Here is a 17,681-nt window from a genome sequence, read left to right as displayed (position 1 = left end):
ATCAAATAAATTAGAGCAGGAATTTTTTATGACTAAGGCAGCTCACATTTATAAATAAAAAAAACTTTGCGGTATCTGGGTGGCTCAGTTGGTTAAGCATCTGACTCTTGGTTTCAACTGAGGTCATAATGTCAAGGTTGCAAAATCAATCCCCACGCTCAGCAGGGAGTCTCCTTGAGATTCTCTCCCTCGCCTTCTGCCCCTCCCCCCACTCATGAGTTCTCGCTCCCTCTCTCTAAAATAAATAAATCTTTAAAAAAAAAAAAAGCTTAAAGCTTTAGATGAAGGACAATTAATCACTTCTTACTCTAAAACTAGGAGTGGATAGTCTCAAGTTTTTATGCTTGAGATATATGCAGTAACAAACTATGATTATGGATGGTATAAACTTTATACTCAGGAAGCTTGGACTATTTACAATGTACCCATCAACCATATCTATTAATACAGTTTCATAAAACTGAGGGCTTGAAGACAGTTGAATATAGTATATAAAAAGCGAGTTCCCCTCTCCCCCCCTGCAAGTTAAAAATACGTCTTAATCTTTCTTTGTGCATTTTTCCTCAATGCATTGATGAAAATATATCTTCTATGAATTTGACATATATGAGAAATTTTGTGGGCTTATAATTTTTGCTAATGATATAGTATCACATAAATACAGAATATTATTACTAACCTAAATATCACTTAATGAATAAATCTTCTTCCAATTTAGAATTTTTATAATTTAAATATATTTTTCATTAATAGACCAAATACAGCATTATCCTAATATTAAACTAAAAAATAATTTGTCAGAAGCCTTAAGAAGTATTACAAAATTTGATTCTCTCTAATTTCTCTCTCATCCAAACTTTAAACTGGATATCATCCATTCCTTGGGAGTTGATAATGCTTGAAGAAGGATTAAATGTTCATTTTAGGGAAATTCTCTTTTTCTACTTCATCTAATTATCAAATTAACAAGTAAACTAAAATTTTATTCAGTTGGTCCATGACTTATTCACAGTGTGAAAGACATTATCCTATGAAACAGTCTAATAAAACTTTTATTACAAGCTCTAGTAAAGTACTGATAAGAAACACACAATCCATAGGTATTTTAAATATGAAAGATAAGAAATCATAATCATCCAACACCCTCGTCTCCCACCAAAATAAAAAAAAAAGAACCAACCTGATTTGTCCTCTGTGTCATCGAAGTCAACGCTGAAGGAATGGCCACTATTACTGATGATTTTGGCTGAGTTTGCATCATACTTGATACTAAGAGGTCGCAGGGAAGAGTCATATTTCACTTCTTTGGTTTTAATTTCAATCGGTGATTGCTGATCCCCATCAGCAATAGGGAAAAATTTATTCCAATGAATAGGACCTTAAATATATAGAGGCAAAAGAAAAGAACTAATTAAGTTACTTCCTTTACCAAACAAGTGCACTGTGCTCCAGTTGAAGGAAAAACAAATTAGATCATCATCTTCAGGGCATTTATATCTAATTTTTTTTAAATAAGACTAGTTGCTTTTATTATGGGTATGAAAACCTCCTGGTTTGCCTTAATTCATTTGCAATTAACCCTTATGGACAAAAAGCATGTACGTTTTAAAAAGTACTTTCTAGGGATGCCTGGGTGGTTCATTCAGTTAAGCATCCCACTCTTGGTTTGGCTCATGATCTCATGGGTCATGAGATTGAGCCCCATTCTGTTAGGCTCCCCACTCAGCAGGGAGTCTGCTTAAGATCCTCTCCCGCTGCCTCTTTCCACCCTCTGCACACATGTGTGCTCTCTCTCACTCTCTCTCTCTAAAATAAGTAAATCTTTAGGGGAAAAAAAATACTTTCCAAAGGTACCTTTCTACCAAACTACAAACAACAGCACAATTCATCACTGAAAACAATGACTTTCAGTTTCAGCTCCAAGAATGATCTGCCGTAGCTCCAGTGGTCAACAAGTTCATGGGATGAAAGAATTAATGGAACTGAGAAAGCTGTGTAGCAAAAAAAAGGGTTCAGTTCTATTCCTATTTCTTTCTTCTATCGCTCACTGTTGTCCTCAGGTGTCACCCAAGCCTCACTCAGTTGCCTCTTATGTGCAACAGGAACACTAAGGAAATATATAAATTTTTTATACAGCATAATCCAAATAAAATAGCTGCACCACATAAGGAAATGTAATATTGTTGATTATCTTCAGGGGAGTCAGGTAACAATTTCTTTCTTTCTTTCTACATTTCGAAGGGCCTTCTGAGGTTATTTTGCCAGTGTTACATTTGAATTCCTACACAAGGGACAATTGTCATCCTGATCCTCTACTCAAAAGTCAAAATTGCATCTAGTTCCCAAGCCAGACATACTTGGTAAACTGACATGAACCAATAAGCGGGCAGTTCCCTTGCCTACACTCTTCATTTATCTGGGAGACTTGATTCAAGCTCTGCCTCCCCAAATCAAGAGCAAGATTGCAGCTTCAAGTAACCTCTAACTCATTTCAGACATGAGTAGTCACTTTATAGTTTAGAGGCTCTTCTTGTCTAGTATGCCTGCAATTCACGCAATAACCACCAGGGCGGCAGAGCACAGGGCTACTGACCAAGCTTCTCCCTGTTTCACTAGATTTCTCTAACGTTCAAGTACTTATTAAAATGACACAGCATGACAATTAAACATTTGTTACTGACAACAACAACATTTTTTTAAAGGTTTTATTTTTTTATTGGAGAAAGAGAAAGAGAGAAAATATGAGTAGGGGAGGGGCAAAAAGGGAGAAGCAGGCTTCTCACTGAGCAGGGAGCCAGACATGGGGCTTGATCCCAAGACACTGGGATCATGACCTGAGCCAAAGGAAATCGCCCAACCAACTGAATCACCCAGGTGCCCTACAACAAATATTTTTTAAAGGTAAGATTTAGAATGACATTTCAAGAAATGCAAATACATCACAATTATCACCAGCTTCAATCTCCAAACCTAATGCTCCATATTACTCTTCAATTTGGCAAAGGAGAAAGCTTATGCTCTTTTCTTCACATATGCTTCAGGTATAAAAAGTCAGAGCATGACTATGTAACTATACACACAACTTAAAAACTCTTCTCTTATGAAGTGACACTTTGGACTTCAAAGCAACTTGAACATCAAAAGCCCTTGCCTACAACTTATTACAGAAAAAGCATTACGTTTCCTGATTTATTAAGTACTCCAGTTTACCTTTCTAGTACTTTCTCTGTGCAATCTAGTCCTTGCTTTAAGTGAAAAAGTTTTCCTATCTCACTGTCACCAAGTATGGTTTAACCTGTTAAGAATTAGATTTTGAATATGTGATGCATATATCACAAAATGTTGTTGACTTTTTTCTTTCTCTTCCTAATTCCTTTACTCTCCTATTGCCAATCCTTTATAACAAGAATATGTTAAAAGCAGAGGCAACCCAAAATAATATAAAAATAATCCCATTTTGCATAAATTATTCAATATCATCTATTAACCGCCATAGTTTAACCACCTTTTTAAAAATTTTTCCATCCAACTTTAAACCCATTTAAACATAGTTCTTAAGTAGAGATATATAGTGATTCTTCCACTGATTCAAGAACTTTTTTTGTTTTAAGATTTTATTTATTTATTTATTGGACAGAGAAATCACAAGTAGGCAGAGAGGCAGGCAGAGAGAGAGGAGGAAGCAGGCTCCCCGCTGAGCAGAGAGCCCAATGCGGGGCTGGATCCCAGCACCCTGAGATCATGACCTGAGCGGAAGGCGAGGCTTAACCCACTGAGCCACCCAGGCACCCCTGATTCAAGACATGTAGTTTTCAGTGTCACATTCCCTAACGTGAACCAATGAAACTATCACAGGTTAATGCAAGAACTGTTAAGTTTTTGGCGAAGGTGGTCCCCCCTTCCCAATGCCTCAACTCCGTTTTATCATTGCTACTACACCCAGTTTAAGTTTGCTTTCAACTGCTAATTCACTGCTTCTATCAGTGTAAACAGAAAACAAGCAACCAAACTTGCCCGGTCAGGTTCAACATTTTTCCAGTAGGATTTTGTCACAGTTGATCTACTTACAGGTATGGTCCTTAGAAAGTTATTGCATCTAAAAGCTGGAAATGACCCTATAATTCTTAGCAGAAATATAAAATCACTCCTTGGTAGTGGCTTTTCAGAGATAAATTTTTTAAATTTCTGAAGATGAGCTCCATTGGAGCCACTATTTTCTAATATATAAACATATTAAAGAGTAACCAATACTCACTGATTGAAAACACTCTTTTTCTTCCTAACTATCATGAGGGTACTGTCGATACCCAGTAACCATTAAATAACAAAAATTAAAACCATTTCAGCAAAGAGGGAAATTAAAAGAAATTTGTTTTGTGTTTTTTCCCCCAAACATAAATTGAAAAGTAGCAAAAGTATGAGATTATAATTCTAGTTTTAGTCAAAAAAAAATTCACCTAAATTACACCTTTTATTATTAAAGTTCTAAATTTCACCTGCTGCCATTTTTAAACTGGCAAGTCAATCATAACCTCAAAAAGGCTACAATGACAAATGAAGCTTTTCTGTTTCTTTGTGAAAATAAACTTTCTATAAAATTTGACTGTATGGTACTGTCCAATAATATACATGTTAATCCAAGGAAGTATTATTATTATTATTCACAGATCTAATTTTGACAGTGATTCACCATCAGGCTTTCTTGGTGTCATTTTGCAGTTATTTCAAATAATTGAAAAATTATTTCAAATAATTTTTTTAGGATTTTATTTATTTGACAGAGAGTGAGAGATCACAAGTAGGCAGTGGGGAGGGCTTCAGGCTCCCTACTGAGCAAAGACACCCCCCCCCACCCCATGCGGGAGCTTAATCCCAGGACCCTGAGATCAGGACCAGAGCTGAAGGCTTAACCCAGTGAGTCACCCAGGTGCCCCTCAAATAATGGTTATATTGATGATATAGTATATAGAAGGAAAAAGTATACATTTTATTATAACTGTCACTCCCATCAATTAATACATGTTCACCAACATGCTAAAATTTGAATGATCCTGTCTCTGCAAAAAGAGTGTGGGAGAGGGAGAAAGGGTGAAGAAGTAGCCTGAAGTATAACTTCATTTTTTTTTTCAGAAAGAACCTAAGTCTTCCTAAAGCTAATAGTACCAAATTGCCATGGCAATATTTTATAGTAACAATTTTAAGAAAATTGCGGTATTTTGGTGGCCAAGAAGGCAACTTCAATCTCCAGGGTTGCAATTCAATTATTAAAATTTCTTAAGTATAGCTTCAAATGTTTTGCATGATTTGTTTCCTCTAGGTGAATAATTAAAAAACTGAAAGCGAACTTGTCCTCAATTCATTAAAGTATGTCACCAGACTTCTAATCTCCGTGCCTTTTACTGAGAAGTAGTTACTAGGGAAAGCGCTCGGCTTTTCAAAGGAAAGTGAATGGACGCGTGACGAAGATTTCGGGGTCCGGGGAATCTTCACGGGGGTAACGCACGCCAACCCTCACCCCCACCATCAACACCCGCCAAAAGACGCTTTTCCTGTCTACACAAGACTAAGCCTTCCCTCCACTTCCTGCATTCAGCTTTGGGGAAAGCCGCCCCATTTAAAGAGGAACCAAAAAGTTTCTCGCAAGTGCGGGACCAGCAGTGGGTGCTCTGTCCCCCACAGCCGCCCCCCGAGCAAAGCCCTCCCTCGGACCTGCAGAAGGCGCTCACCGTTGTGCTCGCCGTATCCCCAGCTGAGCCGCGACATGGTCCCTCGGGTGGGAGGCAGAGGAAGATGTGGCAGGGCAGCGAGAGAGGAGGGAGCGAGCGGGGCAAGCGCGCGAGCTGGCGGAGGCGGCGGCCAGCCTAGGGAGGGTCCGCCTGCCGCCGCCGGGCAGAAACGGAGCGCTGAAACCCCGGGGCCAGGGCGCTAACGACCTCGTCCGCCAGGGGGCAGCGGCGTGCAGGAAGGCGGCCGCACCTCTGACGGCGGACCCGGGGCGGCGGCGCTGAGCTGGGTCCAGGGGCAGGAGTTTGAACTCCAGAGAGCGAGAGTGGGCTTGATAGAGAGGCAGAGGGGAAGAGGCACAGAAAGAGAGAAGGGTTTCCAGAGGGGATTTTCTGCCTCCTGAGAAGTAGTCACCCGGGGAAAGGGTCGCTTAGAGGGCTATCCTGGGAATGAATGAATCACCTGAGCCTGAAGCTGTCGGGCTGGGCAAGGCGGGGCTGCTCATGGAGACAAGGTCGTTGATGGTGGCGGTGGTGGGGTGGTGGTGGTTACAAGTACAACACAATAATGACGACGGCAACAGCCACAGAAATAATTTAGTTGTTATTCATTAAAGGCTTATCATAGGCCAGTGTCTGAACCAAGACATTTACCCCCATTTTGCCATTAGATCCTCAACATTCCTTTGAGGAAGATATTATAATTGCCCCAGAGGCTTAAGAGAAGCTATGTAACCTGCCCAAGTTGGTCACGCTGCTAATAGGTCCCGAGAGTTCCTACTAAAAAGGGTCGGCTGTCCCTTCCCTTCCCCAGCCTGGCTCCGCGGCCCATTCATCCTGTTCCCTTCCTGTCTCTCACGCTGCAGGCTGTGGCTTGAGGAGTGAGGGTACCAACCTGATTATTGATTCTTGGCCCAGAAGTTCTGCTGCCCTTTTGTCCCCACTGAGAGGAGGGTGTTCATTCTGTCTTGTCTTGGATGCATGGTAGGCTTGCTGTCGTAGGGCTGAAAGCAGAGCTGAACTGACTCCAGAGCCTTGAATTTCTGTCCTAGAGTAGTGGGTGTTCTGGGCTCAGAGTGAAAAACAAAGAGAACTCTGAGACCTGCCAGGATTATAATTACTGTTCCAGCTGCAGAAGGGTTTGAGTGGAGTCAATTTGAAATTTCAGACCGAACTATGCAGTGTTATTTATGGACAGACTAATGCAAAGAACTTCTCCATGGTCATATGAGCCCTCCATAAGAGATGTAAGAGTGGCTCTTCAATGATCATCATCCACTTTCTCTCGCCATCCACACAGCAGCTGCTTAATGTGGTAATTGCAAGTCCCAGGAGGGTACCTCTTTTGGTAACCACTGTACTGTTTAGGGACCACTAAATAAAGATCAATTTGAATAATTCTTCTTTAGACCTGACCTAAATACCCCATAGTGCAGCCTGCACTTCCTTCTGCTTCTATAAATCTTAATGAGGTTAGAATGCAATGGGAAAAAATTTTTATAGAGCTATAAGTACAATCAAATTTATGCTCCTCTTATACCTAAGGGAAAGCACAAGCTTTCTCTTCCATTTTCTCTGGCACAATTGGTTCATTTATGCTGGCATAATAGTGGCCAAACTTTCAAAGTTTTACCTATATTTCACTTTCACTACAAAAGACAAAATACATATATGTATATATTTATAGGCAAAAATATATTAAAGTACTGTGCTCCAAAATACACAAAAATTCTTGAAAACTCCACAGTAAGACAACAACCTGATGAAAAAATGTTCCAAAGACCTTAACAGACATCTTACCAAAGAAGATATAGATATTGCAAATAAGCACATGAAAGATGCTCCACATCATATGTCACCAGGAAAATACAAATTAGGACAATAATGAGATACTACTACATACCTATGAGAATGGTGAAAATCCATAACACTGGCAACATCAATTGTTGGCAAGGCTGTGGAAGTATAGGAACTTCCATTCATTCATCATGGGAATGCAGAATGGTGCAGTCACTTTAGAAGACAGTTTGGCAATTTCTTACAAAACTCAACACACTCCTACCATACGATCCAGCTATCACAGTACTCAGTATTTATCCAAGTGAAAAGTTATAAAAATCTGCACATAAAAGCCACATAAAAATCTGCACATGGATGATTATAGCAGCTTTATTTTTAATTGCCAGAACTTGAAAGCAACCAAGATGTCCTTCAGTAGGTGAATGGATAATTAAACTATAGTGCATCCAGACAACTGAATATTATTTAACACTAATAAGAAATGAGCTATCAAGCCATGGAAAGAAAGACATAGAAAAACTTCAATGTCATACTGGTAAATGAAAGAAGCCAATCTGAAGACTACGTACTGTATGATCCCAACTATATGACACACTGAAAATGGCAAAACTATGGAGACAGTACAAAGATCAGTGGTTGCCAAGAGGGGGGTGGGTGGTGCTGAGTAGACAACACAGAAGAATTTTAGGGCAATAAAAATACTCTGTATGAGGAGCACCTGGGTGGCTCAGTCGGTCAAGTGTCCAACACTGGATTTCAGCTCAGGTCATGATCTCAGGGATGTGAGATGGAGCCCTGCATCAGGCTCTGTGCTGGGCATGGTGCCTGCTTAAGATTCTCTCTCCCTCTCTCTCTCCTTCTTCTCCTTACCACACTCCCTCCTTTTCTAAAAAAATACTCCATATGATATTACATTGATTCATACATGTCATTATACATTTTTCCAAAGCCACAGGATATAAAACACCAAGAGTGAACCCTAAGGTATACTACGAACTGTGGGTGATAAGGATTTAAGTTCATCATTTGAAATAAATATTGCCTCTGGAGGAACAAGTTGATAATGAAGGAGGCTAAGCATGTTGGAGATTTTATGGGCTCTGTCTGTACCTTCCTCTCAATTTGTTGTGAACCCAAAATTACTCTAATAAATAACTTTTTTTTTTAAATTAGCAAATTAGGGACACATGGGTGGCTCAGTAAGTTAAAGCCTCTGCCTTCGGCTCAGGTCATGATCCCAGGGTCCTGGGATCAAATCCCACATCGGGCTCCCTGCTTGGCAGGAAGCCTGTTTCTCCCTCCCCCACTTCTCCTGCTTAAGTTCCTCCTCTCACTGGGTCTCTGTTAAATACATAAATAAAATCTTTTTTAAAAATTAGCAAAATAAACTCACAAAATACTAATGAAGTCATGTAAAACACACAAACACACACACACACACACACACACACACAGAGGAGGTAGCATGTAGGAGGTCCATTGCTAAATTTGGGACAATTTGGCCATCAAAAAAAAATAATAGTAGTAATAGACTGTGACTTCCATTCCCCAAAATATCCACGAGTCCATAGTGATACTGAAAGAGAGAGAAAATGCTTCTTTATGAGAGAATGCAAGCTACTAAATACAGATAAAGTGGTAGAATTATAAAACCATCAATTTTGCAAGACTGGTGTAATATCTGGTTCAGGTAAGGATCAGTAACGAGTGCTAAAACTTCTAGGTGAAATGCTATTAGGGATTAGGATATTCATTCAGCCTGGGATTAAGAGACAAAATACATGTCACAAACAAACGTAATGTGTTACCCTCAACTGGGTCCTAGGTTGGAAAGAAAGACACAATCCCTGCATTGGGGACAGTTAAAGAATTGTAAACACAGACCACATACAGGTGATATTAGTGAATTGATGTTAATTTTCATAGGTGTGGAGATGGTACGGGCAATACTTTAGGAGATGAATGTCAAAGCAATAGGGCCGAGGTACCTTCCTGTCTAAGCTTGACTCTCAGATGCCCCAGTCGATAATTGGTGAATTTTGCTGAAGGATGTCCTCATGTTACAACTCTTACATTTTTTTTTTTTTTGGTAGGTTTTAAATTTTTCAAAAAAAAAAATCTGGGGTGACAGAAACCTTGTATTTCCTCCGATTAATGACCCACTAGCTTGCTAAATAACCTTTTATAACTAGGTGTGGGTTTTCTCCTTAACAAAGAACCTTTGTCTCCAGGTTCATAACTATGAAGTGTTAACACATAGAGGAAGATTAACACTGACCAGGGAACCCAAGATTCCTGACCAAACATGTGGCCATAATCTCCACTTCACTCTTGATTCAATTAGATCCAGTTCAAGTATCTTTGCAACAAAGCATGCTTAAGTCAGATCATTTCTTCAGTGATCACTCTATGTTACGAACAGCACTTGTAAGAGATAACTCTAGCCATAAAAATATTTAATTAAGGATGGTAACATATTGAGAAAATACCAAAGTATGAATTAGTATTGTTCTATGAGGGCACAAATAAATATATACAGACTCTTCCTCTGAGATGCACGTTTTTTCAGGGAATCTTTCTAGAAACTGATTGTGAACCCAAGTGGCTATTATCATCTGGCTTTTCAAGCAGTAAACTGAGAAGAACAAAGTTCCTCAGTTACCTAGAGAAGCAGGGCACAGGACATAGCCTGTTTCAGGACATAGCCCCAATTTACAGAGTCCCAAGTCCAAGGTGTTCCACTCTGTGCCCATTTCTTTCATTCAAGTCCTGTGATTTGCACAGCTGGGACTTATTAACCACAAGAATGTCTTATCATTTGATATCTTTGGAGAGTGTTGGTTTTATGGAGCTGATACTATGTGGGGGTTTTGATTTCTTTAATGTCCCATTCCTAAGGTTATCTTAAGGTTATTCTAAGGTTAGGATTGTATAAGGCAATTTCCTAAAGGGGCTAAAGGGACTTGCCCAAGTGACGCAGGTTTCATGTCAAGATGGGAATACTCAGGGCGCCTGGGTGGCTCAGTGGGTTAAGCCGCTGCCTTCGGCTCAGGTCATGATCTCAGGGTCCTGGGATCGAGGCCCACATCGGGCTCTCTGCTCAGCAGGGAGCCTGCTTCACTCTCTCTCTCTCTCTGCCTGCCTCTCCATCTACTTGTGATTTCTCTCTGTCAAATAAATAAATAAAATCTTTAAAAAAAAAAAAAAAAAAAGATGGGAATACTCAGACCAGAATTGAAAAGGTAGCTTCAGTGAATCACTTCTCGAATCACTTTCCAGATAATAACTTCAAGAAACTGGAGCCAAATATTTTGTCCTGTATTGTCAGACAAGAATTTAATTAATTGTTATTAGTTTGGAATGGCTAATTTGGAAAGAAGTCAGTTTCACTCTATTGCTGTCAACTCTTTGAAATATAATGACAGATAGAATGAGGGGTGCTAACAGGCATCCTGTCATCAGCACTTATAAGGTTCACCTACCCCCTTCTGTCCTCTAGGGAAGGGCAGTGTGTTCTCTCAAGAGCAATACCCAAATCCTCACCTCACCATCAAGCAAGGTTTGGTAGATCCCCTGCTCCAAGAAGTTCTCTGCTGGATACCACCATTTTACTACAAAGATTTGAAGTACTAGCCCTACCTAGCAACTTTCCACTCCCTCGTAACATATACCATTATACCCTTTATAACCTATGTGACCAACTCTGCTTCCTCTTGATCATTGCCATTAGCATACTAATTTATTCTAGAATTTCCTCTTTTTAGAAGTAAAATCACTCCCTGAACATACACATAGCTCCCATTTGCTGCCCATCCATACTGTCTGGTGTTCGTTCCTTGGGTTCTTTTATACCCAACTGTATTAGTAACGTTTCTCCAGAAAAACAGAATCACACAGTGTGTGTGTGTGTGTGTGTGTGTGTGTGTGTGTGTGTGTGTGTAAAAGAGATTTTGTGTAAGGGATTGGCTCACACAGTTATGGAGACTGACAAGTCCTGAGATTTACAGGATGAGCTGGCAAGCTGAAAACTCAAAAAAGCCAAGCCAAGCACAATGCTAACCTTTTTTCAGTAGAGGGACATCACAGAAAGGGACTGTTTCCCTGGTTCTTGTGTACTGCATTTTTGTTTTCTTCTTGCTCCCACTGGCCTTCTGACAGAGAGAGGTGTGAGTGGACATGCAGGGGCGCTGTGGCCCAGCCTCATGCCAAGACTGTGCAGTCCCTCAGCAAGTTCACAGTCCCAGCCCCAACCCAGTAACCCTCTCCTCAGAACTCCTGAAGCAAACACCACACATCTCAGCTCTCCTGCCACCCTGTTGGCAAGCAGATGCTTCAGTCCTCTGCACACCTACCCACAAGCCTCAGGCAGCCTGCACCCTGGTGCTTCTGACACAGACATTGCCCTCTAGGTTATGTACCACCCTGCAGAGACATGGTTCCCACTCCCAAGTCCCTCTGCACCCTTGCATGCCAGACTTGGCCCACTGAACCCTAGAGGAGTATCTCCTGCTTGCCTGGCAGCTATGGACCAACTCTGCCCTGGGGCATCCCATGAACTTCTCTGCCATCCATCCAGTGGACTACTACCACACCTCTCCAGTGATCTGAATCCCAACCTTGGAGGGGAGGACAACTTCCACGTTTGTCCTTCCTTGGAAACTCCCCCTTAGCCTGTGGATATTCTTTATAGTTCTCTTACATCTTATTCCTTGGTATAGTTAATTCCTTATGTCAACTTTTCCTGTTAAAAATTATTGTATGTGGGGCACCTGGGTGGCTCAGCTGGTTAAGCAACTGCCTTTGGCTCAGGTCATGATCCTGGAGTCCCAGGATCGAGTCCACATCGGGCTCCCTGCTCAGTGGGGAGTCTGCTTCTCCTTCTGACCTTCCCCCATCTCATGCTCTCTCTCTCTCTCTCTCTCTCTTAAATAAATAAATAAATCTTTTTAAAAAATTGTTGCATGATATTTGTCTCCTCGTTGAAACTTAACTAACACAAAGATGTAAACCTTTCGCATTTTTTGTCTTACTAAGTCTTGTAATCTGATGTGTATTTCACTCTTACAGAATATCTCAGTTCAGGCTAGCCCATTACAAGTGACTGATAGTCACATGTGGTGAGTGGCTACTGTATTGGGCAGCATAGCGTTAGATCCACTGAACTGCATCCAACTGCTGCAATTTAAGGTCTGAAATGGAATCAATTCTTTCCTCCCCATCTCAGTTTCCTTCCCACAGTTTTCTCTCTGTCTTAATTAAACGGCACCACCACCCACCCAATTGTGCAAGTCAAAACTTAATAGTCATACTGATTCTTGCTTTTCTTCTTTTCCCTTCCCCTCCAAATTTTGTCTATTTTAATCTCTAAACAACCAGTTGATATGACAAAGGAAAAAAACAGAAAATTAAACTGTAAATATGAAACAAGATTCCAAAGATGAGTAATTTTCAAAAGGCCTTCCTGCTATTTCTTCCTAATCAAAATCTCAGCTTCTTAAAAAGTAGCAAGACTCCATCTCAATAAGGATGTGGTGAATTTGGAAAGCTCATACACTCTTGGTAGAATTGTAAAATATACGGTCTTTCTGAAAACAATTTGGTAATTTAAATCAAGTATTTTAAGTATTTATAACCTTAGGTTTTATTCCTAGGCAGGCTCCCCAAGAAAATATTAGGAGATCCTCTCAAAGTTTTATGCACAAATATGTTTATTATAATGTATTTATAACATAATGTCAATCATAAGAGAGTTGAAATAATTTATTATATATCAAAAAGACATAATTTTAGAAAGACATAAATATATTTTTCAATGTACTTATTAATAAGTATATAAGCTTATATTTATAGATTATAAATTTTTACCTGGAAAGAATTACAATTTTTAATAAACAACACAGCATAACTGCTTAGGAAAAAAAGCTGCAAAGAAATATATTTTTGAAAATCTGAGTCATAGAACTTATTCATTGTTCAAAATATTTATGAGATTACTTTTATATGCTAGGCAGTTTTGAGGTCCCTGGGTGGTGTAGTTGGTTAAGCGTCTGACTCTTGGTTTCAGTTCAGGTCATGAGTGAAGGGTCCTGATCTCAGGGTCATGAGATCGAGCCTCAAGTCAGGCTCTGCACTTAGCATGGCGTCTGCTTAAGATTCTCTCTGCCTCTGACCCTCCCTGCCTAAAATGAATGAATGAATGAATGAATGAATGAATGAATAGGACAGGCATATATGAAAATAAAACAGAGTGGAAGTCATAGTGTATGGTTTCTGAGTCTAAGTCATAAAAGACATTGCAGTTTCCCACTTGCTGTCTTGGATCACTCAGCCTGACTGTAGCCAGCTTCCACACTGTAAGAATACCCCAACAACCCTACGGAGAGGTCTCCTGGAGAGGATTTCAGGCATCCTGGCACTAACCGGCACCAACCTACAGCCACAGGAGTGAGTTGCCTTGCAAGTAGATCCCTCAGACCCAGTCAAGCATTCAGATGACTGCAGGCCCAGCCAACACCCAGCTGAACCTCAGGAAAGACCCTGAGCCAGAACCATCAAGCCAAACCCCTCCCAAATTCCATACACACTAAAATTATGAGATCGTAACCAAGGACTGTTGTTGTGAGTGACTGAATTTTGTGGTGACTTGTTATGTATGAGAGAACTAATACAGCAGCAAACAAACAAAACCAGATAGAAGGCTCTGCCTGTATGGAGCTGACATTCTAGCAGGAGGAGACAGATAAAAAAACAAAATGAATAAATATATTATCATATGGGACAATAGTGTGATAGCAGAGAAGGAATGTAGGAAGACCTGGAACTTTATAGAAGCCCCCACTGAGAAGACATCGAGCGGAGGTCTGAAAAACGGTGAGAAAGGAGCCTGGTAGATATTTAGGAAGAGAGTGCTCAAGGTAGAATGGTCCAGAAGGAGGAACACACCTGGCATGGATTACAGAACAGGAGGAAAGCAGTGGCGGCAAGGGGCAGTCACATATGGCTTTAAAGGCTGTAGTAAGCACTCTGGTCTTTATTCTGAATGACGTGGGCAACTATGGGGATTTTGAGTTGAGGAATGACATGATTTGATTAACATTTTGGCAGGATTCCTCTGGCCACTGGGTTTGCATAGAGATTAAAGCGGGAGAACCAATTAGAAAGCTATTCTGATAATCCAAAGGAGAGGAAGGTAATGGAGAGTAAAATCAGAATGTAATCATTGCTGGGTTTTTTTGTTTGTTTTCTTCTTTACACTTTTCTGAATTTTCCATTTCTACAATGACCCTTCATGACTTTTCTAATCCAAAAGAAAATCAAGTCTTTAAGGAGCCAAATGTTTGTGAGAACTTTGAGTCCTCAGTATTTCTTGCTTGTTAAAATATAGATGTCCATGTAATTTTTAGTAGGATTTCAGCACATCAGGTTTGCTATAAAACACAAAGAAAAAAGTAAAAAACTATTGACTTTAGTCTTCACAGACTCTGAACACTACAATTTAAACTGAAAAACAAAATTATTTTTGAGCTTTAGACAGCTTGAGTATTTGCATTATCAACTAAACTTGGTAATTACAAAGCACAGCATCCTTTCACTCTTTACTTTTAAATACTGCCGAAATTCAGAGTGTCAAATTGTAATTAAACAGCACGCTGCCTTCTTTATCTTTGCCAATTTTCTGAGTTTTAAACATGTACTTGCTAAATATGCCACAATTCCTGCAATTTTTAACCATTACTTGGATTTTAACCAAGCATCATAAAAAAATGTGAAAGCACTTCATGTACCCTTTGTATATTTTTATTGCTTTTGCACTATGTATTTGAACATTCTTAACTTTCAAATATTTCATATACAAGCCCTCCTTTATGACTATAATTAGTTTAGTTTCAGGGTTTCTAGGCACTTGGCCAGGAGATTACTCTGGATAATTAAACACATTCGTTGAGCACCTAGCATTCCTGAGGAACAGTGCTATAAAAAGATAAAAAGAAGTGTTCTTCTGGGTATTTTTAGTCATGGTAAAGGTGATAGAGCTTTAAGTCATTTCTAGTATATTGGCTGCAATACCTTGCTTGCTTTTTTACACTTCAGGGACTTTTATTTCATTTAGCAAATGTTTATACCATTCCTCCCATGCATTGGAAATACAAAATACTACATGGGATTGGTGACTGAGTAATAAGCTGGCCCCATAGGGTCGCCTGGGAGTCTCAGTTGTTAGGCGTCTGCCTTCGGCCTGGACCCAGGTCCATGTCAGGCTCCCTGCTCAGCAGGAACCCTGCTTCTCCCTCTCCCACTACCCCTGCTTGTGTTCCCTTTCTCACTGTCTCACTCTCTGTCAAATAAATAAATAAAATCTTTAAGAAAATAAATAAATAAAAACTGGCCCTTGAAGAGTACATGGAAAATCAAGAGACAAACATGCATACAAGTAATACGTTGTTTGAATTATAGAAAATACATAGTAAAACACTAAAGCCTGTGAGTTTCCTCCTGCAGCTTTATAATAACCTGCAGAAGTGAGTCATTTTTTCTTCCCCCAAAAGGGTTAATGATCTCTTTTCATTTCTTGATTCTAACCGTCCAGATATTTTCAGGAATTTGACCTAGTTAGAAAGGTGGAGGGTCCTGCCTGTTCTGTTCCACTTTCTTATATAGACTGTGTTACAGATATGTTTATTCTTAGTCTAAAATTAGATGCTTCTGTCACTGAGGGGTTAGAGGGAAAAAGAATCCCTATTTCCATAATCAACCAGGAAAATTTTCATGATCTAATTGGCCCCTCACAAGAAATGCAGATTCATTGGAAGGTAGCTTTTACACTTCAAGAACCTAGGCAGCAAGGCAAAATGTATATCATTTTTATTGACTGTTCTTCATGCACTGATACTCAGGGGAGTCATAGCAGGTGCACCGGCGTCCCAGGCTCTCTGTTATTTATTTCCTGGACCCCTGCCCCCTCACTGCCACCATTCCTTCTTCCAAAATACTTTCATGCTGCCAATTAAAATAGCTCCCTATAAAGAGCCATACTGTGTGTGTGTGTGTGTGTGTGTGTGTGTGTGTGTGTAGGGAAGGGGAGTCCTTTATTTTCTATAGAATAAAAACCCAAACTTTCCTCTCTGCTTTTTTCCCCCTTCTTCTTTCCCTCTTTCACTCTTCCTTCCTCCCTCCCTTCTTCCCTTTCTCCTTCTTCCCTCCTCCTTTCTTTCCTTCCTTCATCACAGCCTTCCCTCCTTCCCTCAAAATTAAGTCTAAAAGACATTAGGTCTTAATAAGGGAGGGGAGATGGCAGCATCTTCGGGAAAGTCCGAGCCCAAGCAGGGTAAGAGCACGATCCCTGCAGGTAGCAGCAGCCAGAGTGGAAGACACAATGGATGGTGTGAGCCCAGTGGGGCTGAGGGGGGCACTTTCGTGAAGCTGGGGTGGGAGAGGAGGCAACAGCGAAAGAAGACTGGTTACTAACAGGAGGATAAACCAAATGAGGGTTTAGTACCTATATTGAGAATAATATACATAGAATACTATATATAGGGAGCCAGGTTTCTCACTGATGGAGAAATAAATTACAAATATGAAAAGGCAGGAAAGAAAAATAAATCCTATAGTACTCAGTTCAAATTGGAGATACTAACATAAACTCATGGTTTTCCATGTAGAAATAAATACAGTTGGTGAGGTGTGTGAACGTGTACAGAGAGTTAGACAGGCAAATAGTATATAAACATGCATCTATTGCATAGATCTACCCGCTGAGGCCTAGAAGCAGCAGCATTTCATAGCTTGGCTTCTAAATATTATATGCACTAAAAGGAACCAGGGATCCGTGGAGAAATGACTGATTCTGGAACGTGGGATGTATAGGTCCAGATGAACCTGGAGTGCTTGGCTATGCCAAAAAGTAAGAAGGTGGTCAGAGAAGGATGGGGACAAGTCAAAGGGATATATGTGAAGGAGCGCTCATGGGCCAAATCTCGGGCAATGTGAACATCAAATAAATTACGATAAGAAAAGGCTGTAATCCATTGAATAAAATAGCAACCCATGGACCTGTACTAATATAAATAAATAAATAAATGGATGGAGAACAAAGTTTTTACTTACAATGGAAAGTCAACTGATGAGTATACAAGGAAGACAGAGATATAAAAATTACAA

General features: G+C 40.1%; 1 protein-coding gene across 1 annotated transcript in view; it reads right to left on the bottom strand.

Annotated features, from left to right (window-relative positions):
- The window catches only part of LOC132013180 (carbonic anhydrase 13), a 33,340-nt gene extending 27,322 nt beyond the window's left edge, over nucleotides 1-6,018 (bottom strand). The window contains exons 1-2 of the mRNA XM_059392908.1: nucleotides 5,727-6,018; nucleotides 1,181-1,378 (exon numbers count right to left, since the gene is read on the bottom strand). Coding sequence (XP_059248891.1) covers nucleotides 1,181-1,378; nucleotides 5,727-5,763 — 235 coding nt within the window. The 5' untranslated portion in view covers nucleotides 5,764-6,018. The remainder of the gene's footprint in view (nucleotides 1-1,180; nucleotides 1,379-5,726) is intronic.
- Nucleotides 6,019-17,681: the final 11,663 nt, after the last annotated feature.

This window comes from Mustela nigripes, chromosome 3 (assembly GCF_022355385.1).
Source record: "Mustela nigripes isolate SB6536 chromosome 3, MUSNIG.SB6536, whole genome shotgun sequence".
Classification (NCBI taxonomy): domain Eukaryota; kingdom Metazoa; phylum Chordata; class Mammalia; order Carnivora; family Mustelidae; genus Mustela; species Mustela nigripes.
The sequence above is the reverse complement of the archived record's forward strand: the minus strand, read 5'-3'. Positions and strand labels throughout refer to the sequence as shown.